Genomic DNA, 24,766 nt, shown 5'->3' on the forward strand with positions numbered 1-24,766 from the left:
GGTTCCCACTGTTTTTTTCATCTCTTCTACCGTGCCTTTCGTTCCCATAAGTTCTGTGATTTGTTTTTTCAGACTTTTGATTTCTTCTTTTTGTTCATTCCTTGCCTTCTTTATATCCTCCCTCAATTCACTGATTGGTTTTTGATGAGGTTTTCCATGTCTGTTCGTATATTCTGAATTAATTGTTTCAGCTCCTGTATCTCATTTGAATTGTTGGTTTGTTCCTTTGACTGGGCCATATCTTCAATTTTCCTAGTGTGATTTATTATTTTTTGCTGGCATCTAGGCATTTAATTACCTTAATTACTTTATTCTGGAGATTGCTTTCACTGCTTTTACCTAGGGTTTTCTTGCTGGATGAATTTGTTGTCTATCTGTTCTTTGACATTCAGTTCAGCTTTATTTGGACCTCTAGCTTAGGTTTTGTTTAACAGAGGAGAATTTTTCAGTTCTTGTTTTCTTGTTTCTTGCTCTGCTTGTATGGTGCCTTTTTTCCTCCACCCTTAGGAGGGTCTGCGTAGGTACTATAGACCCCAGCCGGATTTTCCCATACCGAACTGGCCTCCTATCAGGAGGAAAGAGTCACCTGCGTCGGTTTTCCTGAGGGTGAGACTCAGCAGGTTGAAAGACTTTCCTGTGAAGTCTCTGGGCTCTGTTTTTCTTATCCTGCCCAATATGTGGTGCTTGTCTGCCTGCGGGTCCCACCAGCATAAGATGATGCAGTACCTTTAACTTTGGCAGACTCTCCCTGCTGGGGGCATGGTGGAGACAGAGGAGAGGTTGTAGTCTGGTTTTAATGGCTTCAAATTACCAAACCCTGGTGTCTGAATTCCTTGAGGGAGGGATTCCACTTGAGTTGGGCTTCACCCCTCCCCTGGGGAAGGCACAGGCTCCAGACAGGCCCTCAAACAAGCTTGTTTCTGCCTCTGCCTGGAACAGTTGCAGCCTCAGAAGTCCTGACACTGTATCCAAAGGCAGTCAAGCCTTTCTAGAAACACAGCCACAAAAACCTCTGTTTCCTTTTTTTTTTTTTTTCTTTTTCCTTCAGCCCTGCCCCCTTGGCGTTGGGGCAAAAATGAGTGACCTCTGCTTTGACCAGGTTCACCTGAACTGGGGGCCTATTTTTCGTAGTCAGAATTTGTTAATTAATTCCACAATTGGTGTTTAATTGGGCTCAGCCCCTGCTGCTGTTAAAGTCTCTTTCCTTTCCCCTCTGGGAATAGCCTGTCGGGGAGGGGCACCGGCCGCCGCGGCTTGTGGAACTCACAGTTCTTGGGGGGCTGGCAGCCGGTCCAGCTGGTCCAGACCGGGGTATGCTGTGTGTCCAGTCACTGACATGACCCCAGGAGCTGTTCTGTACTGTTTCTGGTTATTTAGTAGTAGTTCTGGAGGACGAACTAAAACACTCACATTGCTAAGCCGCCATCTTGGCCCAGAAGTCTCTTCTTTGATTTCTTTTAACAATGTTATGTAGTTATCTGTGTACAAGTCCTATACATCCCTAATTGAGTTCATTCCTAGATACCTGGTTCTTTTAGTTGCTGTTTTTTTTTTTTTCTATGCTGTATGGCAGGGATCACATTTCTTTTTGCATGTGAGTATCCCCTTATTGCAGCACCATTTGCTGAATTTTTTGTTTTGTTTTGGTTTTTCCTTTGCTTGATTGTTGTTTTGGAAAGTGTGTGAGCCAGGAATCAAACTCCATAGTGCAAGTTGAGTAGTCCAAACTCAGTCTTAGGTGGTTTCCCTTATATGTAGATTGTTTTTCTCTTACCACTTTCAGGATTTTCTTCTTCTCTTCAATATTTGACAGACTGATTAATATGTGTCTTGGGGTAGGCCTGTTTGAATTTATTCTATTTGGAGTTCGTTGGGCTTCTTTGATTTGTATGTTTATATCTTTTTTAGACGTTGGGAAGTTTCCCTCCTTTATATCCTCCACTAATCTTCCTAGCCCTTTACTCTTCTCTTCTCCTTCTGGAATATCAATGATTCTTATATTTCTGTGCTTTGTTTTGCCCACCATTTTCCTGAGATCCAATTCAAATTTTTCTGTCTTTTTTGAGATTTGCTCATTTGTGTGTTCAAAATCAGTTGTCCTGTCCTCTAGTTCATTTATTCTTTCTTCTGCCTCTTCTAATCTGCTGTTGTATGTCTCTAGTATATTTTTTATTTGGTCTACAGCATCTTTAATCTCTGTGATATCTGCTATTTTTCTATTTGTTCTTTCAAATTCTTCTTTATGGTCTTCTAGTGTCTTCTTGATCTCCTTTATGTCATTAACCATCCCACTGATTTTATTTAGTAAAGTTATATGAACATCTTTGATTACTTGTCCCAAAGTCTGTGTCTCATTCTGTGTTTTAATTTGGTCATTAGACTGGACTTTATCTGTCTGCATTTTCATATGGTTAGTGATTTTCTATTGTTTTCATGGCATATAAATATCTTGATAGGGTTACTTTGGATATTGATTTCCTTCAGTAGTCTAAAGCTTTGTATTTGTGGGATGGGTGTGGAGTAGGCTGCGGGACGTGGGGAGAGGCATAACAGTGTGGTGATGGGTTGATGTGTATGCAAGGGGTGGGCTCTCAGTGCTGGTGTCCATGAGCATGGGGTGTGGGTCACAGGTGTGTGGGCTTGCAGTGCAGGGGCCTCGGGGTCATGGTTCAACTCAGGTAGGACTTGGAGTGCAGGAGTAGGGTGTGGTGTTGGGGACACAGAGGTAGGGCCTGGCAGGAGACGAATGGGGGTCTGAGCAGCTGTGCTGGGGCCAGCATGTGGACAGGATACAGGTGGGTGCATGACATGTGTGGGTTTTGGGTGTCAGGGTGAGGGGGACAGGGCACAAAACTGTAGGCACAGGGATGTTGGGGTGCAGTTATGTCCTTGCACAGGGGGAGGGGTCCTGTGGGCCAGGATGCAGATGCTTGGGTGTAGGTGTGGGCACAGATCACGAAGTTTGTGGAACGTGTGTCAGGTGGGTGATGACGAGTGGGTGGGGCTTTGGCACATGCCACATGTGCAGGGGTGGGGTGGGGTAGAGGTGCCCACTTGTGCAGGGCAGACACTATGTGTTCTAGTTTGCTACCTCCTGGTAGCAATATACCAGGAATGGAATGGCTTTTTAAAAAAGAGGGAATTTAATAAGTTGCAAGTTAACAGTTTTTAGGCTGTGGAAATGTGCCAGTTAAAACAAGTCTATAGACATGTCCAATCTAAGGCATCCAGGGAAAGATGCCTTGGTTCAAGAAGGCTGATGAAGTTCACGGTTTCTCTCTCAAGTGAGAAGGCACATGAGGAACAGAGTCAGGGTTTCTCTCTCATCTGGAAAGGCATGTGGCAAACACGGTGTCATCTGCTAGCTTTCTCTCCTGGCTGCCTGTTTCACAAAGCTTCCCGGGGGCATTTTCCTTCTTCATCTCCAAAGATCTCTGGCTGGTGGACTCTCTGCTTCTTGTGGCTGTGTCATTCTGTTCCGCTCTCTCTGAAGTTCCCACATTCTCCAAAATATTCCCTCTTTTGTAGGATTCCCGTAAACTAATCAAGACCCACCCATTCAGGACACATCTCCACCTAATCCAGTTTAACAACCACTCTTGATTGAGTCACATCTCCAGGGAGATGATCTAATTACAGTTTCAAATATACAGTACTGAATAGGGATTAGAAGATGCAGCTGCCTTTACAAAATGGGATTAGAATTAAAACATGGCTTTTCTAGGATACATACATCCTTTCAAACCGGCACAGCTAATTAACTATAACTTGCTTTCTCTCTCCATTCCTCTCTGCTTTCCTCCTTCCCTCCTAGCCTTTAGCCATTCCCAGCCTTAGGTCTCTCATTTGTCAGAAGAACTCTGCTTTTAATTTCTTTTGGGTCAGTTGCTAGGGCCTTTTTGACCCGGGACATATTCTACCTTATCGCCAGAAAAACCCTTTAAATTAGAAGCACCTACTGCAGTATAACCATTGCTTATCCACTTAGTGTTGTTCCCTGCCAGTGAGTGGCTGGTTTTTTTGTCACCACCCCCATTTGATCCCAACCCACTTTTTGCTGGGTGTTTCTTAAAGGAGGGTGTTTCTTTCTCGATGTATTTTAACACTATTCGATCAAATGGAAAATTTACATATTGGTTATAAGGGAAGAGATCAATTTTGGAAAGTTTCTTAGAAGTGATGGGGTGTGAAAGGGGCCTTAAAGGATTCATAGAATTTGACTGTGTAAAAGAAGGAGAAAGGGCTTTTTTCCCAAGCAGAGATGCATTGCATGGCATGTTTGGATGGTTAAAACCAAGACTCAGGTTTGAAAACGATGGGAGATAAGATTAGCTAGACATGGTTGATTAGCTTGTGGAAATTCTTGGAAGCCCCGATAGGTGACTTTATTATTCCTTGTATTCCCACCTCCCTTTCCCTTTTATTTACTGTCTTTCTGTTTGAAGATATATCTTGTGGTCCACAATTGGGTGGGCTTTAACCACCTTCCACACCTCCCACACACTTACCTTACACCCACCAGGTTCAGGCATAGATACCAACAGCATTGTATGTCACCCAAACTAGCTTACACAGAGCAAGCCATCGCTCAGCATTAGTGTCTGATTTCGAATGAGAAATGCTTTATCATGTGTGCTTCCTTGCAAAGTACTGGTGAAGTCCTGACACTTTAAAATTAAAGTTTATGTAGAAATTTTTAGATATTTAATTCTGCTTATGATCAGGGTCTGGTGTGTGTGTTAGTCATCTCCCAGATGGTCCTCCCGACAGCCTCTTGGCAGGCCATTCGTAATTCAGTTACTGTGTATTCACAGGCTGTTCAGAATTCCACAGTGCCTAGAGTTTTTCCACCTCCAAAGTCCAGACACTTTTTCTGGCTTTCCCAACTCTTCTCAGCATTCGGAATCACGTTTTTGTGCTCATGTTTGAAGCCATTCATCTCTTTTACTTTGTATTTGTCTGATTTATTTTAAATTTCATATATTCCTATTTTACACCTTTTTTCTGTCTTAGATCAGTATTTTATCTCATTCTATTTACTTCATAAAGCCTTGAACATAATAAGACAGCAGTCTGTGATTATTTATACCATTTGTTTGCTGATAGAAGAAGCAAGGGTGAACCTTTAACTTTTCATTCCATATTATTCTTCTTGGTTCTATTTTTATAAATAGTCATGATCTTTTTTCATTAAGTATTAAATTACAAGAACATTTTAGCATTCTTTTCACATAACTCACCTCACACAATTCTGTAGTCTGATGCTTTCCCAGTTAGTTCTTGCAGAAAAATCCATGAGCTTTAATATTTTCTCTTTTCACTAGGTTCCTGCACATTAACAATGAAAACCTGGTCCTTATTACAAGTGTGCAGTTTGTCCTCAGCCTCTCACATCCCTACCTTTGCTTCCTTTTAGGGGTCCTTCCTGTCCTTCAGTCAAGACCACTGGGTCTCCCAGTTCTCATCTCCCCGATTAGAACCTGCCCTAGTATTTTTTACTCACATTGAAGGGCAAATCGTAGACAGCAGTTGAATGTTTTATCCTTTTCAGAAGTGGTCGCTTATTAACAGAGCTCAAAGCCTTAAAGGATAAAAGGAGTTATGTCTACCACTAATAAGAGGAATTTCAGAGCCTCTCTGCTCCTTCTGGATGCATCCCATTTAAACAGATGCTTGACAGTTCAGGAGAAGAGATCTCCAACAGTCACTAGTTATCATGGCTTGTTTCCTAGTCTGTCCTCCTTTAATTAGAATAATTAAAACCTCATCAGTAATGGTGAGACTTCCTCACTGCCCATTCAAGGAGGTTAGTACTGAAATACCCCAAGAAACCTTTCATAAGGTCCCACATAGTAGACTTAACAATGTTGCTACAGCTCCTTTAACTATTTTTAGAGGTGGTGGGTAATTTGGGAGTTCTTATGTCATGTTAGGTCATTCCAAACCCTAAACTTCCCCGTTTATCATTCAAAAGGGAGTCCCTGAATTCACCTCAAAGCATTTATTCCTCTCTCTCCTATCTGATAGAATCTCCTTCTAAAAATGCTGAAAGCGTCCTTGGTCCAGAAGTTGTTACCTTCAGAAGAAGGGAGTGAAGAACCCAGAACCTATTTTAAAACCACCTAAACCATATCTAGTCTGCGTCTTCTTCTGGTTGGGCTCAAGATGGCTGTACCATTTCAGCCATGACTAGGAATTTTTGGCCTTAGTTTTCCCTCAGAACAGCTGAGCTTATATTCCTACATGTTCCATATCTTCTTGATATTTAAGTATTAAAGAACTCCAGTTATCAGTTAAACCATAGCAGGCACATGGTCTCTAATGACTTCTGCAGGTGGTTTGGGCTTTATGAGAGAACCTAGCCTTGATCTTAAACTGTCATCTGGATTCCGAATTAATCCAGGAAAGCAGTAAAAATTAGTAATGTGTATTGCATGTCTCTGATACATGTGTTTTCCATTATTTGCTCCTCTGTGCCACAGCATGTGCACAAGCACTCAAGGCACATGCGCGTGTGCGCACACACACACATACACACACACACACAGTCCTTCAGTTTTTCTGAAACAGGGAGAGAGGGACCATGGTTCCAAAAGGAAATGACTAGCGTGGCGCCTTGAAATCTGAACTCATCACATGTTCTGTTTGGAATAACTCCACATACATTAGTGAGTTGTCTTTCTTCAATTTCCTACTTTTTGAAAAAGAAAACACTTGATAGAAAAACTTGGCTAACTTGTAGGCATTCAGATTTAATTCTCTAAAGATAAGCAAATGATTTGATGGCCATTGCAGAGGAGCAGGTCTTGTAATGTCGGAGTCATGTTTCCATAGCATAGGTAGAGTTAGTTAATATACAACAACAACCAGCTGCTTTTCATCTGCAGTAAGGCTGGAAAAGAAGAAAATTAGGTTCAACTGTGATAGAAAAGATTTATAAGACTGTAATGGGAAATTTATCACCAATAGATACTCTTTTAAACATTGGAGTAGAAGCAGAGGCATGATACCTTCCATTGGCTTTAAAATAGAATATATTATTTGCTGAAGTTGATGGATTACTAGATCTGTCTAGTTGTTCTTAACTTATTTGGGTCACAGACAACTTTGAGAATCTGATGGACCCTCTCTCCAGAAAAATAGACACACAAAATTTTGCCAACAATTTCAGGAAATTTGTGGATTCCCTAAAGTCTATGAATTAGGCCCTAATTTGAGACACCCAAGGTTAGATGATCTCCATACATCTTTCCTAACTGACAAGCTCCTTGGCTCAATTTTCCCAAGCATAGCAGCGGAACCTAAAGATCAACTTTCAGACTTTGGATTTTCTTTCTGTAAATTTATAATTTTTGGCATGCACAATGTCAAACTAAAAAGGAAGGATAATGGAATAGAAAGCCTTCTACTTTTAAATGCATTTCTTTGTCCCAGAGAAGCCAAATATCCAATTTTAAAATCACTGGTTGGCTCTATATCATCTTCATAAAAAGGCAGTACAGGACTAGCTCTTTGCCAGAAGTTTTCTTCCCAGTCCCCACACCCTGCTCCAGATTCACGGATGAAAGAGCAAACTGAGATGCCACGTTGACTGTCTAGCACTTTTCCATATTCACACATCTTCTAGCTTTATCACTGTGGTTGTTCAGCTGGGTTTGAAAAGTATGATCTTTATATAATTCTCTCACCAGTTTTATGCACAAGTTTTTTCATTGAAAACTAGTTTGAAAATGACCACCCAGAACTAAAAATCAGGGAATAATTTGGCTCTCTCACTAAATAGCTTTCATCCTCTTAGGAATAAGGAGTGGAGAATAGTATGTATCAGTTTATTTTAAACTCATGATGATGAGCCACCCAATAGATTAAGCCTGGCTCTGTATGGTGTTCTTATTCCTTTCCACATATAGCCTTTATTTTACCTGAAAGTTTTATAGTTCCCTTTAATCCCAAATTGGAAATGGATTAGTCTCTCCTTGTACCTGGAATCAGGAACTCTGTAATTAAAGATCAACTTAATATAGAAGGAAACTGCTGGGAATCTCTGGGAAAAAAGCATAATTGCCAGATGTCTATAACTTGTTGTCAGTCTTCACAGTACCTTATCTCCTAAGGAAAACCCTTAAATTTAATAGTTGGGAATATCTTAATGAAATTAGTACAATTACTGATGAATGGGAGCCAAGCAGTCTTGGCCAAGATCTCCTTAACACTCACATGATGTGTTGATCCTTTGACAATTGCTCTGTCCCATTGTTGAAGAAGAAAGGGGCTTTAATATTCTCCCCTCTACTCAAATCCCCCTCTGTCCTAGTTCCTCCTATCTGAGTGATAATGCTAGCAGGGAAAGTATGCAAGACATATAATGTCCGTGGGCAGATACTCTGTGGTATTAACTCTGGTGGTGCTAGCCAGTGAAGATGGTTTGGGAATGAGAATTGAGGAGAGGACAGGCCACCCCAGCAACCAGCCCAGCTGTAGCTCTGCTTAGTGACTGATGAAGTCCCTTTGCACCCTTGAAAGTATATTGACAGTTCACAGTTTAAGCTCTTTTAAGTCTTTCTGAGAGTGAGGCTTATGACACAGACACACAGGTCTGCTGAATATTTATTCTTCGTTTGTTTTCCTCTCTGCAGAGAATGTGATCAACGGGCAGGATTACGAAGTGATGATGCAGATTGACTGTCAGGTGATGGACACCAGGATCCTCCACATCAAAAGCTCGTCAGTTCCTCCCTACCTACGAGATCAGCAGAGGAATCAAACCAACACCTTCTTCAGTTCCCCCCCAGCAGCCGCAGAGGCTACACATGCTGTCAGTACCATCCCTGAGTCATTACAATAGCACTCTGGGGTTGCACTGGAAAACAAAGAGCAGACCCCACCAAACAGGAGAATAGATGGGAAAAATGCATCTTTCCTGCCTTTTTGTGGCAAGCAGAGGGCTGCCTAGTCCATGGGAAAGAGAGGGAGAAAAAGGAACTGCTTTGTTTTTCATTATCTTCCCATCCACTTGCAAGCACTGGAATTCAAACGCAAGTGAACAGCATTTTTCCAGTGGCAAATACAGCCCAGCATCCTCCAGCATTACCTGGTGTAGTGTTGTTGTGCTTTTTTTTTCTTGTTTTTGTACCTTTCTAAATGGCTTTTCCCTCTGTATTTCTTTTGTATTTAAATCATAATCTTCTTCCAAATAATTTCTACATCCCCTCCTTTCCATTTCATTACTGATAGAGTCAAGTGATTGTTATTTAAAGCTATCCAGTGCGCAGATAGATGGCTGGATTTTTTCATTCATTTAATGCAGATCCATTCTGGGTATTGTTCTTATTGAGAAGACAAGTTTCAAAAGTACCCCCAATTCCTGGTGCCTGCCCATGTAAAAAAAAAAAAGTACCCCCAAAAGATTCAAAACGACTTGGAGATTTAGAGAAAAGGGAATCCCCAGTTGGTAGAGTTTATCTTTCCTTGGGCTCTATGGTTTACACCTGACACTGCACACAAGTTAGTGGGTAGCAAGCTTGAGAGAATGGAAGGGATGGGAATGGTCAGTGGTGGCATTTTGAAAGAAGAGATAGCTCCATTAATCCATGTTTAAAATTTTGAAAGTGTGATCCAATTGCAGTTTAAGATTAAAACTACAGCTACTGCTTATTTTGAGAATGCTAGGCCATTGAGTATGAGCATACTTATGTCTTCGCTCTACTGGTAGGGTGCAGATTCTCAAGGACCACAGGACAGATCTTTCATTTTAATTATGAGTGTCCACCCCTCTATACACCTTCTATTAATATGATGATACCAAGTTCAGGTAAGGAGGAACCTAGAGGTGATTTTATAAAGCAAGGCAGGAGTTATTACTCTTGAGAAATTGACCAGTATTTATTCCATAAGACTAGGTAGATAGGTTGGATTCCTCTCGGGGCAGGTAGGGGTGGGTGAGTGGAGGGGGAAGGGTGGGTTAATCCCATCATGTGGCAATAATTTTCATTTTCTCCAGTGAAAAGACAGTGAAGGAATTGACTCTTTTGTCCGCCCACATTGAAAATACAACTACTGTGTTCACTTAGATTTAACTATACTTTGCCTACTTTCTTTCCCATAGTAGACAATTAAATTTCATTGGGTTGAACTCATCGAAATGGATTCCAGACAGTGTTGTTTTCCGTGATGTTTTATCTTCAATTTCTAAAGCAAATCTTCCTCCCTGTCCTTTTACAAACTTTTTGGTTTCTTGGTAGACTTTCATTCTAAAACACAGTTTCTTACCCTAATTATCTTTGTCAGATTTCTTCCCTTTCCTTTTTTTTTTCTCACATGGGCAGGCACCAGGAATTGAACCTGGGTCCTCTAGCATCGCAGGCAAGCATTCCTGCCTACTGAGCCATCGTGGCCTGCCCTCTTCCCTTTCCTTTTGACATTATCTCAGTCAATTCCTCTTCCTCCTTGGAAAAAAAAAAAGAATAAATTATATCTGCCTCTCAAGGGCTACATACAGCCAGTTTTCTGCCTGTGAATTTAAACTTGGCTATTAAGTAATTTTGAAGCGTCACCCATCCTTCTAATTCTCTGGACAGTGATGCCTCTCTGCCCAAGCTAGTTAGATGCTTTCCAGGAAAATCGGTTTAACCTTTCTGGGGGAAAATAAGGGCTGTATTCCCTGGTAATCTGGAGTTTGCCCATATGTACAAACTGTTTTAAGGCAGTGCAACACTCCCCTCTGATTTGGCTATCCTGGGTGATTTTCATACAAAAACCATTTTCTCTTGGGACCGCTGTTACTGCTGATGGATGCCAGGGAATAGAAGGCAAATGCCTAGAAGATTCTTTAGGTTACAGGGCAGTCCTTTCATGGAATATATTTTCTTTGCTCTGCTCCTTCCCATTCTATAAAGTGAATTAGCTAAACAAGAGCTAAGACCACAGCTAATGAGCCCTAAGCTGCTAATCTTCTGGGAGCTCTGTAAATTATCATACTTGATATAAACATCTCCTTTGCACTGAATCACATAAGAAGAACCATTACATGGACTTACAATTTTTAGCACTTCATTTTTATTTTCTCCCTATATTTCCAAGTTTTCCCATGGTCCTTTTACCAACTCATCAGACTGAAAACTTCAATTACGTCATGTCAGCCAACCTTAATGCCTCCCTCACTGGTGAATGTGTAGGTGGTGGTTAGGAAAGAGTCAGAAGGAAAGTGTGGCAGGTTGAGGAGGGGTACCCCCACGTAATGTTGTATGTTAGCAAGAGGCCCTTTAGGAAATGGAAAGTTGCTTGATTAATAAATTAAGCTTGCTTTTTTTTTTGGCTTAATTTTTTGGCAAAATAGCCTTTGGGGATTGCAGGAATTGTGGGGGATACATACATATGTGCATATGTATAAAGTTTTTAAGTGGGATTTTGCAAAGCTATGAGAAAATTAGATAAACTAACGGAGGGGAAAGTCCATGCGTCAGATGGCCTTGTGCTCTTCAGGTCAGTAACACTACAGTACTGGGAAGTGATGATGGGGACTGATGAAAACCGTTTTTCTGCCTGGGGGCGAGCCCCGTGTCTTTAGGCATAATGTGAGTGAATAGATGTTTCCTCATCCTACCTGCTGAGCCAGAGGGGAGGAGCGTCTTCCCCTTGGGGTTACCTGGTGGCTCTGAATCCCAGCAGTCCAGGGATCTGGCGTTCATTAAAATGTAATGAACAGCCTTCTTGCAAAGTTAGGAGTTTGTAAAAGGATCAGTTTTGAAACAAATTTGTTGTTTGCCATGCTGGTAGAATAGAAAGTTTACATTAGATTATTGGGTAGAGTTTGTGTTTTCATAAGTAAAAAATTCACCCACTATAAAAGCTCACAGAATCTTCTAATTTTTTTTTTCCTAACGACTACAAGCCTGGCATTTCTTTGCCTTTCCTTGTTAGCAAGAAGGTATTTGAAAGCAACAATGTTGTATGAGTCATTCTTGAGTGTTCTGAATAAACATTACTTAGAAACAGACAAGGAGGAACTTGGGATTCAAGCTGATTTTTCTATTATGTTTTTAAAGAGACATCGCCCTCATTAAGCTTTCTCGGCTCTCTTCTTCCTCCCGGGCGCATTCCCAGGTGCCCTGACGGTGAGAATCTGACAAGACACGGCTGCTGCGGCGGCCAGAGTGCTTAACGCTGGAGAACAGTCAGGCTCCTCATAACTTGCACTCTACTTTATGATTCTTGCCATTTTACTAAACTTAGGTTGTGAAACTTGGCAGAAATACATCACAGGACGAAAACTTGTATTTGACTTTCTAAAACATTTAAAAAGTTTCAAAGCAACTTCTACCTTCAGCAGCTTATTAGAAATCACCACTTTTATTTAAGCAGCCTAAAAAGCTAGAGTATGATGGGATGCCTCTGAGAATCTGACCTCATGGAAATTTTCCATCCATGAAAGCTCTCTTTCCACTGCATACTGGCAGCTGACTCAGCTTCCTTCAGCAGACGTGTAGGAACAGAACTTCAGATGAGACCTTTTCATACTATTGGCTATTTCATATGATGTAATCTCTCTCTTATGGCTTTTTTACTAAAATTGATAGAAGTTTATTACCATCCATGGGCCCCTTCTTCCTTACCAAAATGATATTTTCCTCAGTCCTAAGACATTTTACTTTACAAAAATTAGGAGCTTTGCTGCTAATATGAATGCTAAGTACAACTTTTACTCAAAAAACAAGAATGAGCCTAAAAAAGAGAGAATATAATGTAAGAAATGGCCATTTCTACCCCTAACAACTTTTAGAAGGGAGGAATTCCTGGTTTGTTTTCCCTAGGAGTAGAGGAGCTGCAGCTGATTTTTAATTTTCTGGGAATCAGAACCCTGGGCTACCCAACAAGCTGTTGCTGGCATCCAAGTGGAACACTATGCACATAAAGAAATGCAATTTCCTCCTACCTAGATAAAGAAATCAGAGTGCTTACTATTAACTTATATTTTTAATGATTAACCTTAAATAAAAGTTTATTTTGAATAATACTAAAACTTTCAGCAGTTCTGTTATCATTGTTAACTGTTAGGTGCAACAGAATTTATGAAAAGAGTGACAAAGGTATCTGATCAGAAAATTTATCATAAGTATGAATCATGTCATGGCTAGCCACTGTCAAACAGTGGATACCATTTTCAACATACTCATTTGCTAATTTTATGCATTAGGGATTCTACACATTAAAAGACTTAACTATATTAGGCTTGGGAACCAAAGAGTAAATAAAGCATAGCTTATCATTTGCCAAGGTCAACAAGCATCATACTATTACATTGTCGGCTTTTGTGACCATCAGTTAAATAACAGACCAGGGGACTTGGCCTATCCCACAGCCTGGTAATCCCAGATAGAAGTTAGCAAGTTGACTTTCACAGTAAATGTATCTTGGACCATTTTAATTCCCACTGAGCCCTAATTTCCAGGTCAGTCACCTGGATAGAGAAGATGATGGGGAAGCAGATCTTTAGATGAAAACTCCTGAACACTCTTGGCCTTAGGAGTGTTATTTCGTGCTCTCACCATGTTGATGAGTAAGGCTGAGCTAGGCCCAACAGTGCCTCACTCATGGAGCTGAGACAGCCTGAGGAGAGTGGTAGAGATGCCATTTCAACCGGACTTTTTCTCTCAGGTTGTATCCTTGCAAAATTAAGAATATGTTCAAGATGAAAAGAAAATATACCATTCTCTCCCTTAATATTTACATTGGCTTGCAATATCTAAAGAAACAATGATAACAGACTATTCTGTGCTTTCAAGGAAGTCTTTATGATATGATACCCTTCTTTCTCTAAAAATAAAATAATTTTTAAACTTGCCTGTTTTGTTCTATATTTAAAAAGACAAAAAATGTCCCCAAATGAATCTTCAATGTTAAATGGTGTAAAGGAATCCCAAGACGGTTTTTTTGCCTGTTAATTGTTTATATGAAACTACTGAACTCTTTTCCACTCTTCTCAACCTCATTAAATAAAAGTTTCCTTTATTGTGTCAAGATATTTGTACTGCAATCTTGTCAAGGAAAAAATATCTAAAAACCCATACTTTGTCCTTCTACATCAGGAAATTGGGTTTCTCAGTCACACATTCAATCCTCACCAAAGACCTCTTCCCAGCTTGAGATGATGTGTTAGTTTGAAAGCTGCTGGAATGCAGTATACCAGAAATGGAACGGCTTTTATGAAGGGAATTTAGTAAGTTACCAGTTCTAAGGAAGTGAAAGTGTCCAAATTAAGGCACCAACAAGAGGTTACCGTCACTCAAAAAAGGCAGATGGGTCTGAAACACCTGTCAGCTGAGAAGGCATGTGGGCATCTGCTGGTCCCTTGTTCCTGGGCTTGGTTGCTTTCAGCCTCTGTTCCTGTGGGGTTTCCTTACTTTGCTTCTCCAGAGCTGACTTTCATCCCTTGGCTTCCCTTGGCTCTCTCCAGGTTCTGGCTTGCTTAACATCTCATGGCAACGTCTGCTGGGCTCCAAGCATCTGTCAGCTCTCTCTCTCTCTCTGTTGGCTCTGTTGTTTCTGTAGGTTCAGAGGCTTCCATCATTTCTGAGGTTTCTCTAAAATGTTTTCCCCTTAATAATCTACTCAAGACCCACCTGGGATGGGTGGAGTCATATCTCCAACTAATCAAAAGATCCCAGTGAGCAATATTGAATGAGGACAAAAGAACTTGGCTTTTCTGGGGTACGCAACATGTTTAAACTGGCACAGATGGCAAATGTCACCATGCATGAAGCCATTCATACAGAGCAACAGTAAGTGTTCCATCCAGGAGCATTTACTAAGTACCCAGTATGTGCCTCAGACATTGGTTTAAGTCCATCAACTGAATTTTCTTATTTCAGTCCTTCCAATAGTAGTTACATAGCTTGTCATTGGTGGACCCAGGCAGTTTGGCTCCCGCTCATGGATTCTTAACATCTGTATTGTTCCTTCTCCCGAGGCACTGGGCCAGCAGAGATCCTTGCCCTAAAGGAGCTCACAGTGGGCCTGTGAATCCAGATGCATATATACACAAAGTACAGTAAGACCAGAATTCTCAGAGGCAAAGCTGCACCTTTTCGGAAAATACTTTAATAGACTACTTTAGACAGTGAGAACCCCCTCCATCAGAAGGAGACTCCAAAGCATGTCTTTTGCCAAGGAAGTTAGCAAAGATTGGAAGGTAGAAGATTGGCAGCTGAGAAGTGGAATCAAACAACATGGGTAAAGGCTGGAGCATCCAGAGAGACAGCTCTGGAGAAAACTCCTTGGTGGCAGGATGGCAAAAGGACTTTTACAAACGGGGGCCACGGGGTACTAAGATGCAAATCTTAATGGTCCCAAATACCCAGTAAAAACCTATCACATACACAACTCTGCGCCAGTGTTACTTTGGTGAGTGAAAGAATGGGGTTGGGCTTCAGTGTGGAATCAACAGTGAATAAAAAAGCATGATGACAATACAGCAAGTTAATTTCATAAACTGAAGTCAGTGGAGCAATAGAGATGAATAAAGGAAATATAACTCCCTACTCCCTGCCGCCATATCCTTCTGGGATTGAATACTGGGTCTTCACACTGTATTTGGGTTACAGTTCAAGCCAATGTTTGAATCTCAAAGGAAAACCACAACCGACTTCAGGTTATACAATATGTGGTTCCATAAATGGACAGCTGCATATACTCTGCAATTGATCTATTTCCTTTTGTTAGAACTGAAGATCACTTCCCATATTTCGCACATCATAGTACATTTTATAGCATATCTCAATCCATCACATTCATCCAATGTGATCTGTGTAACTGCCTGACAAGTATCTTTCCCTTCCTAGGTTAATATTAATAGCTGATGTTTATTGAAGGTTTAGCCTTCTGCCAGACATTGTGCTAAGTGTTTACAGCATTTGCTCACCTAAGCTTCACAGTAGCCTTGTAACAAACACCATTATCCACATGTCACATGTTACAGATGAAGAAATGGGCATAGAAAGATTAATTGACCATGATCTTACAACTAATGTACAGCAGAGCTGGGATTTGAAATTAAGTCTCTTGATTTTGAAGCCACATTCTCTCTAGTATGCCACACTTCCACTCATCCTTTGAAGCCATAGAGGATGATAACAGGAGACAAGATAGAGAGGAAGAAACCAAGCAACATGTCACAGGCCTTGGTATGTCTGGGAGGGAAGGTCAGCAGCTAGGATGCCAGTTCTAACAATGGGGGTGGGTTTTCAGTGAATGATGTGTTGCCTCATAAGGATTCGATGCTGGCTACATGCAGAGTCCACGCTGGGCTGCCACACTGCTTCTCCTCCTGGGCCTCGGCCTTGTGGTTCTCATCGTGGATGAGTTTCCCAGTGGGGTGAAGGTCCCGACCCTGCCAACCCTCCCACTTCATGCATGTCCAAGAGCCCAAGTATGACACCGAACACCATCCCTGGATGCATCCATTGTCTATTCTTATATAACGGCTGTACTGCCTCTAGAAAGTTTTCACTGGAGAATTAACTTGACAGTAGATGCTGGCCTATGAGATGGGGAGGTCCTTATGCAAGAGGTCTCTAATCTCCAGATCCAAAATTGAGATGCTTTGGTCCAGGAGTAAAGGACATACCTTTAAAATATAATGCAACATACCATATTAATAAAATGGGTCATCTTGTAAGATCAACTATTTGTGGCACTGCCATGCCTAAAAATTGCTCCATTTAGATGGGGTACTTTGTGAGACTCGCCAAAAAATTGTGTTTCCTATTATGTATAGTCATAGCCCATATTTCTGCAAACATCAACTGGTTATAAAGAAAGAACCTCCAAAGCCATCCCTGATTTTCGTTTCCAAGGTGGCCTTCTTGACTTCCACAAGCCTGCAGAATTATCAACCTTGCCTGAGTACACGATGGATCATGGATTGCTGGGCTGCATTTCTGCCTAGACACTGGGCTAGAGACACTGGCCCTGGATTTTAAGTGTTGGCCCTGGATTTTAAGTGTTGGCCCTGGATTCTAAGTGTTGTACCTCTACCATAGTGCTATGGAAAACTACGCAGATGAACCAGAAAAAGTCTTTGTCCTTAAGGACATGGGAATAATATCTCTACCATGGGTCTGGGGGGTCACCCTTCTGTCCCCACAGGAGAGTTAAGATAATTTCCAGATGAAGCTAAGATTTCTGGTCAGCCTAAAGAATAAAGATTAATTAGACCCTAGCTGCTCTCAGGAGAGCTTTTGGATGGGAAATTCCTGGGTCAGTGTCTGTGATGGCCACAGAGGTCACCCACTCACTTGGCTGCTATTCTGCATTTCACCACACTGTCTCTGGTTTCCTGGACCCTGAATTCCCTTTTGCTCAGCTACTTTCCACATCAGACCAATGCATTGCCCCCTCTAGTTTGGCAGCCTCTGGGAAGACGAAATTACAGCAACACACAACCAGTCAGACTGTTTCCATCAAATCCTCAGCTGGGGGGAGCCGAAATGCATCGTAATTTAAACCGCATGAGCAGGAAAGATGCTGAAATATTTAACCTCTTGTTTTAAATGGCTGTGTGGGTCACCATCCAGGAGAGCACAACTAGAAGTACATTCCAACCAGAAGCACAGTTGGGGCTAATTCCATTTCCTTAAGATTTATAGCCTGGTATGGAGTCATCAGGGCAAAATGAACAGTCCAACAAGGGCAAGTACGCTTTTAGAAAGTTAGACTTTTGTGTTGTTCTGTCACCTCTGCAATTATTTAATACGTCATGTCTGTAGGACAGTGAGCTCAGGAAGGACAGGAGCCCTGCCAGTATCTAATTCACTATTTTATCCCCAGTAGTGCTTTGAACATAGTGTACTTTGGGCAAGGTGGTTTGGGCATTTTAGGCTGAAGCAATTATTTTTGTTGAGTTGAATTACTGAGCATTTAGAAAGCCACAAACCAACACCCTCCTTCCAGGTATATAAGAAGACATGCTAGCAGGGTATCCACCCTGTGGGGCTGCGTGCACTCTCTACATCCCCATATGCAAATACCCATCAGTGTGTGATGGGGAACACGCTAGGCAGAGGGCTGGGGCAAGACTGCCAAGGGAAGAGAAAACAGGAGCCCTGCCTTCCCTCAACAGAGGAGGCATTATTAGTTGCCCCTTCTTTTTATTTCTTCCTATTTCTTTTTCCCACTGGCTTCAGTCTGTGGCAAATCAAAAGAGGACCAGGAGAGAGAATGTAGACCAGTGGGTCTGCAAGTGTGGCTTGGTGCCACCTGGGAACCTGTCAGAAATGCACATTCTCTGGCCCCACTCCAGACCTTCTAAATCATACTCTGATTGGGGACCAGCAGGTTGTGCTTTAACAGAATCGAGGAGCGTCTGATACGAGTTTAAGACCCACTCATATAGATGCCTGGCAGAGAGCTGGAGGAGTGGGAGTGCCAGACTTCCTGCCGGAGACTGGGACTGAAGAGAAACAAGCTCTCCAGTGGCTGCCATCACTGCAGTTCTAGGGAAATACCAAAAGAGGACTTTCTTATTGTGAGTCCCTTTTTGAAAGTCCATGGGGTTACATCCTGAGCTTCCACCACCTCCTTGTCACCTCCCCTGGCCCTCTACTGCCCTGGGTGCCCCCATTCCCAGTTGGAGACAGGAGTTGGGACTGCCCCAGGCAAGCGGGAATGAGAACCATCCTCTTACTCAGACTGTGCCCTCAGCCAAACCAGCACCATCCAGGGTGTGGGGTCCATGTTCAAGAGGGAGAGGCACTGCTGGCCACTTGCTTCCCTTCAGATCTGGGGTTCCCCTGGGGACGCCGGAGAAGGCGTGCTTGGAGCAGCACTCCCCGCTATGAAAGGACTTGGGCATGGGGGGCTCCTGGGACGAATGGCAGCCTGTGCAGCAGGCAGAGCCCCCCAGTGCCCTCAGCAGGGGGCACCCCGGGAGGGATGCTTCTGGCCCTACTGAAGACACAGAGCCTCAGCCTTGTCCCCTTCACGCCTCAGAAGATAAGGTCTGATGCTGAACACTCTCATTGAGAATTCATGCTCCCAGTTGATTTTCATATATTATTTCAGCAACTCTCACTTTTCTGGAAAATATTGAATATAGGCATTATAGAATATCAGCATTTCTATAAATTCTATAACTGAATTTAAAGCCTGGAAGCATACTTTCTGAGTCCTTTCATTCATACAAAATGAAGCAACTTGGTGAACACAAATTAGGTAACACAATAGCGAATGAATAATATGTGATCCCTGCCCACTTGTAGCTTAAAGTCTATTTACTTGCAAGGGCTAGTCTTGGTTAGCACTCCATCTTCAGATCCATTTTCTACTCTTTCTGTTTCCGATTTGTGTCGGAAAGTTTGTGAAGAGGCTGATCTTGCAAACTTAAGAGCTGCATTAACTAGATTTCCTTACTTCCCCTCCCCTCCGCATCCCCCCACCCCCTGCGTTTGGCTAGATTTGGCCAATGAGAGATATTGATAGGAGAGCGAGTGGTCCCAGAAGAAAGAAGCCAAGGTATTTTTCGCTCCTTCCCATTCCCTCCCTTCCTTGCCAAGGTCCTGAGAGCAACTGTTCCCCTGCATACCTGCCACCTTTCCAGAGGGTCCCTGCTCAGCGCTAGCTCTCACAGTTTTTACAGCACCCCTTTCGGGCCTAGGCGTAGTAACAGATTTTCACTCTCTCTAGACCTGGGTGCTTTGACATCACCTGGTTCCCTTATTCACTTGGTGTCTTCAGTTAAACCCTGTGATTGAACCAGGTGTTTAAAATATCCAGAATAAAACCCACGGGATAGTATCTGACAAATTTTAAGTACTTCTTCTGTTTGTCTTATCCTCACCTGTCGCCCGCACCGTCAGCACTTTTCATGGCACGTGCGATGCCACAGCAATCTGATTCCATGGGGCCCAAGGAGTTCCAGCCTCTGAAATCCCCAGGGGCGCCCTGGGTCCCTGGGTCCTCCTGCGGCTTCTAGAGCTCAGATGAGATTCCATAAGGGAGGATGTGGGACCTGGCTTCCTGGGCTATCTAGAGACTCTGCTGCTTCCCTATGAGGTAGACATTGCACATTGGAGTGTGTCAGCTGTCTCCCTGCATTCTCGTGAAACAGTGGCAGGCACAAGAACACGTATCCTTGCGTTTGCTTTCCATCCTTCCCTGCCAACGTTCTTTTTTTCTCACTCTCACTGCCCTAGGATGGCACTTCTCAAATAAAGCTTAACCACTTTATTTAGATACAATTTTCCAAGAATTCAGGTGAGAGAGAGAGCTATGTTCAATAATAATGGGAAGACTTCCTAAAATACTATGGTCTGAGTAGGTCTCTCTGAGGAGAACATTTAAGCTAAAATGTGATGCATGAGAAGTAAGCCATGCGAACAATATGTTGGTCAAAAGGAAAAGTAATAACTATGGTTTTAAGGTAGGAAATGGCATGTTTGAAAAACAGTCAGAAGACCAGTGTGAAAGAAGCAGGCAGAGATAAAAAAAAATGTTAGAGAAGGATGGTAAGTTATTCAGGGCATGGTAAAGATTTTAGGTTTAGTAAAGTGCAAAAGGTAAAATATGAAGCTCTGAATCAGTTGAAGCAGGGTGGGTCATTTTCTGGTTTGCATTTAAAAACTTGCTTTTGCTGCTGTTGTAGGAATGTAAGGGAACTGAGGAAACCAACCAGGAGTGTAATCCTAAAGAAAAAAAGAAGACCAGGCCCGTGCACAGGGCACCAGGCGCTGTATTCAGTTGGCACAGGCTCTGACCCCTTTGAGACTAAACTACGTCAGCGTTTCCCAAACCTTGCTGTACGCTGGCTCTCACCTCACATGTTCTGATTTCGTTGGTCTGGGGTGCAGCATGGGTATCGGAATTTTAAAATCTCCCCAGATGAGTCTAATGTTGAGCCAAGTTTAGGAACCAGTGGGTCAGCCTGTATTCCGACATTTATGGAGCAACACAATCCTAAGAGCTGAAGGTGGAGCAGGGTTCCAGAGACAAGAAAAAAAATGTGTGTGAATAATCAGATAGAGCCGAGATTTAGCCACTAGCTGGTAAAGAAGGGAGAGGGAGAGGGAGTCGGGGGCTGGATTCGCTAGTGGAGATGATGTCGGACATTCCTCTGTGATGTCAGCACAGGGGAAATACATGAAAATAACCATGGCTGTGAAAATGGAACCTTCTGTTAAATGGCATATCTTTGGAAGGAAAGGAGAAGGGGGAGGGGGACAGAAAGGGAGAAAAGGTAGAGAGGAGTGAGGAAAGAGGGAAGGCCGAGATCAGAGAAGGGGAAGGTTGGAGGTTCCCGCCCCAGGCCTCTTGGCCTCCGGAACTTGAAAAGCACACGAAGACGTGAAAAGAAATGCAAAGGAAAGGCGAGGATGGTTTGGGCTGGCGCAAGGGGTGGGTGAAAGAGGACAGCTGCTGACCCACAAGAAGCCTGAAGCGACAGAAAAAAAGATAAGCCAGGAGGAAGAGAAGGAATCCACTCCTAAGAAAATAAAAACACGCAAACTCAGTGGTCAAACCCAAACCCACCCAACTGTGGCTCACGGGCCAGCTGGAGAGTTCCCAGGGGAAGTCTGACTAGACAGCTTCTCACCGCGGCCGTCCTCAGGGGAAGGGACAGGGCCCAGCGGCTGGCCAGGCAGCCCCTCCTTTCTCTTCCTGCTCCTGAAGTTTCTCTCCCCTACCCCAGGCTTTGCAGAGCTCCAAAAGGAAGGAATTCTAGACATTAAGCTGTGGAGCCAGATGCTCCCTCTAGAACTCTCCCCGTGTGAGGGGAGGCGAGGCTACAGCGGTGGCCGAGGGACTGCCATGGGGCGCGTGGCCGAGCCCTGGGTGCGGGTCTCTGGCTCCACGCATCTTGGGGTCGGGGAAAGCCCCCTAGCCTATGCCTGGCACCAGCCCGGGATTCTTAGATCTCTCCCTAACAGCTTCTCTCAGGGAGAGAGCCATCCAAATATTGAGTCACAGAGAGAGAGAGAAAAAACTTGAAGACAAAACCAAGAAAAATGACACAGGCACTTACATTCCTGGAGGAAATATTTTACACCTACTTTGTGCAGAGTCAGGAGGCCTCTCACCACTGGGTGTGGAGGACAAATGCCAACCTCGCTCCCCCCCCGGAGGTGGGGCCCCGTTTCCACCATGAGCCCATGCGGGGCCCCCACCATCCAGTATGGCTGGGTACCCCTCCCCCCAAGCAGCTGCAGGGAGACTCACCATCGATGCCCATCGCGCCCAAGGAACCATTTGTGGTTCTCCAAATCCCACCTCCGCGCTGGTGCGCGAGGTGCTGAGAGTCCCCCCGCAGCCGGGTTGACGGCTCCTGGCACAGCGGGCACGCCCTGGGCACCAGGCCCTCTCCCTGCCTTGGCCCACACTGCCCCCCTCCCTGGAATGTCCTAGCAGGGTGCTTTGGGCTGCTTTGGGGATTCGCATGATAAGGCTTTGATTCTGCAGCTGGGAGCTACCTTCGTGCACCTCAGAGTTTCCAGTCAGTGGTTTCCTGTGGGGGAGCGTCCAGGGCTCCCGCGCTCACTTCCTGGCAGCCCTCCCTTCCTCTGCCTCGCAGCGGCCCTGACCACTGGCTCGGGCCTCACCGAGGAACAAAGCGTGCAATGGTCTCCTCGACCAAGGAAGGCAGCACAGCCTGGGAGCTGAAGCCGGCCCCGGCCCTGCTTTCCCTCAGGGGCGAGGAGAGGGGCAGGGACGGAGGCCCCCGGGACCCAGGGGCGGGGCGCGTCTCCCGCACAGCTGCGCTGGGGGAGGGAGGCTGTCCTGCCAGATGGCCTCCGAGGCGCCCCTGTGAAGGCCCCTTCTGTCCTGAAAATGCAGCACGGAGGGACCGGCACCCCCGTGACAAGAGTCGTGAAGTGAGGGAGTCGGCCGGGGGCTGCGGTCGGCGGGGAGAAGGGGCTTCTGCTGCCGGCAGAGAGGCTGGGGGGCCAGCGGAGCCTCGGTCCTTCTATCTGACCGTGGCCGGGGGCAGCCCGCACGTCAGCACGTCAGCACGTCAGTCCGTCAACACGTCAGCACGTCAGCCCACGTCCTCCCAGCCAGGCCCTGGGGGCGAGCGGCCGGGCACGGAGAGACGCTCCCCAGTCTCAAGTGCTCTAGGGAGAACACCCGGGTACGAGCACCTGAGGCAGCCACGCGTGGGGCGCGCTGAGGCACCAGCGAGGAGGCCCGGAGAGAAGACGGGGAGGAGAGCGTGGGCATTGGCCTGGAGGAAGGTCTTATGGGGAGAGGCTTGGAGAAAGGCCTTAGGGGAAGGAGAGCATTCACTGCTGACGTAGGAGCAGGAGGGAGCAGCTTCGGCAAAGATGGGGAAGATGCATGGGAGGCCAGCACAGCCTCGCGTGGCCGAGGCCTGCTGTGCTCAGGGAGAGGTGAAACTGTCTGGCTGAGAACTTACCACATCTCAAAGCGTCACTTGAATGCTGAGATCGGTTTTGAGTGATCCCAGTGGTTCTTTGACCTTGGATAGTTCTATCTCACAATAGCCCAGCTGAGTTCCCCTGGAGGAAATACATGGGTGTCAATCGGCACAAAGTGGGTCTGCATTTCTTTGGAAGTCACAGAGCGTTGCTGTTCTCCAGCTCCCAGAACATACCTTATCGTCTTCAGTGCAGACCTGGGGTGCAAGGATCCCTTCCATGGCACCCCTGAGAGGAACCCGTCTGGACCCTGCCATTCTTGAAGGTTCTCCAGTGTCCCTTTGACTAGAGGAAAATCCGGCATCAAAGCTACCTGTTGGAGTTAATGTGTACTGAACCTAGGGGACTGCACGTCCTAGTCCCCCTTGCTGTGGCTGGCTGGACCCAGGATGGGCGCAGTCAATCCACACGCTGGCCTGACACCCACAGCTCATGTGGACAGACAAGCTGGGCCAATCCAGGAGTTTGAAGGAAGAGACAAAAAACACTAAACTGTGGGTGACTAAGCTCCAAGAGCCCTTTGAAGATCCTTGCCCTGTTGAGGCTGCCGCCACATTGGGCCACGTGCCAGATGAGTTAGGGGAGACACAGAAATGAAAGCCATCTCCGAGAGCCCCTGAAGATAGAGTCACACCATCACTGAGCTTCCTGTCCTGGCCTCTGAGTGGACAATGACAGTCACTAAATATCTGTGGGGACCACCTGCTGCATTCTCATAACCAATTGTCTGGGTTGGGTTAATTCTCTACATAATCCAAAGATCCCTGAGGAGAACCCTACCTTCAGGACCCTCCCAGCCCCTGGGCTCAGCCAGGAAAAGCCAGCTTCTCCTGAGGCTGGAGGGTGGAGGGGGTCCGTGGGAGGGCAGCAGGCAGACCTCCCTCCTATGTCTCCAACCCTGGCCTTGCCGCTCCAAACCCTGCCTGAAGCTGCTGTGCAGCTCTGGGAAGTTCACCAGGGTTTTACAGCCCTTTCCTGGCACCTGCTGCTGTTGGCCACACTTTAACTCCCCGACGCATTGCCAGATTTTCCTTGGTGCTCCCCAGCCAGGCACTCTCCTCCAGAGAGAGACAGAGCTCAGCTGAGGTCATATGGAAAATAACTCTGGAACTGGGCCGTGCCCCAAGCTGCTTCAGCTGACTTCCCTGAGCTGTTCTCTCTCTTGTTAATAAACTAGCCTGTTTTGTAGCTATTTAGCTTTAGCATAGGTCAAATTGCATTCTCCCAAACACAGGAACACTGGGCAGTGAATGTTTGATAAAACTTGCTTGCATCTAATGACTTGGGAAAAGCGTTAAAAGTAGAGAACTCCAAGGATACCATGTCACGATGCGTTTGGAACC

At 44.7% G+C, this 24,766-nt stretch overlaps 1 protein-coding gene and 1 long non-coding RNA gene across 4 annotated transcripts in view; one reads left to right on the top strand and one right to left on the bottom strand.

Annotated features, from left to right (window-relative positions):
* ATF6 (activating transcription factor 6) overlaps positions 1-14,016 on the top strand; it is a 276,390-nt gene extending 262,374 nt beyond the window's left edge. For all 3 annotated transcript variants that reach the window (XM_077156701.1, XM_077156699.1, XM_077156700.1), the window contains one exon: positions 8,637-14,016. In XM_077156701.1, coding sequence (XP_077012816.1) covers positions 8,637-8,845 — 209 coding nt within the window. In that variant the 3' untranslated portion in view covers positions 8,846-14,016. The remainder of the gene's footprint in view (positions 1-8,636) is intronic.
* Positions 6,733-22,966, bottom strand: LOC143680093 (uncharacterized). Its single transcript, XR_013174032.1, has 2 exons — positions 22,207-22,966; positions 6,733-6,892 (listed from the first exon to the last, which is right to left on the bottom strand). It is a non-coding gene; the product is annotated as an uncharacterized LOC143680093 (long non-coding RNA).
* Between the last annotated feature and the right edge of the window lie 1,800 nt (positions 22,967-24,766).

This window comes from Tamandua tetradactyla, chromosome 4 (genome assembly GCF_023851605.1).
Source record: "Tamandua tetradactyla isolate mTamTet1 chromosome 4, mTamTet1.pri, whole genome shotgun sequence".
Classification (NCBI taxonomy): Eukaryota; Metazoa; Chordata; class Mammalia; order Pilosa; family Myrmecophagidae; genus Tamandua; species Tamandua tetradactyla.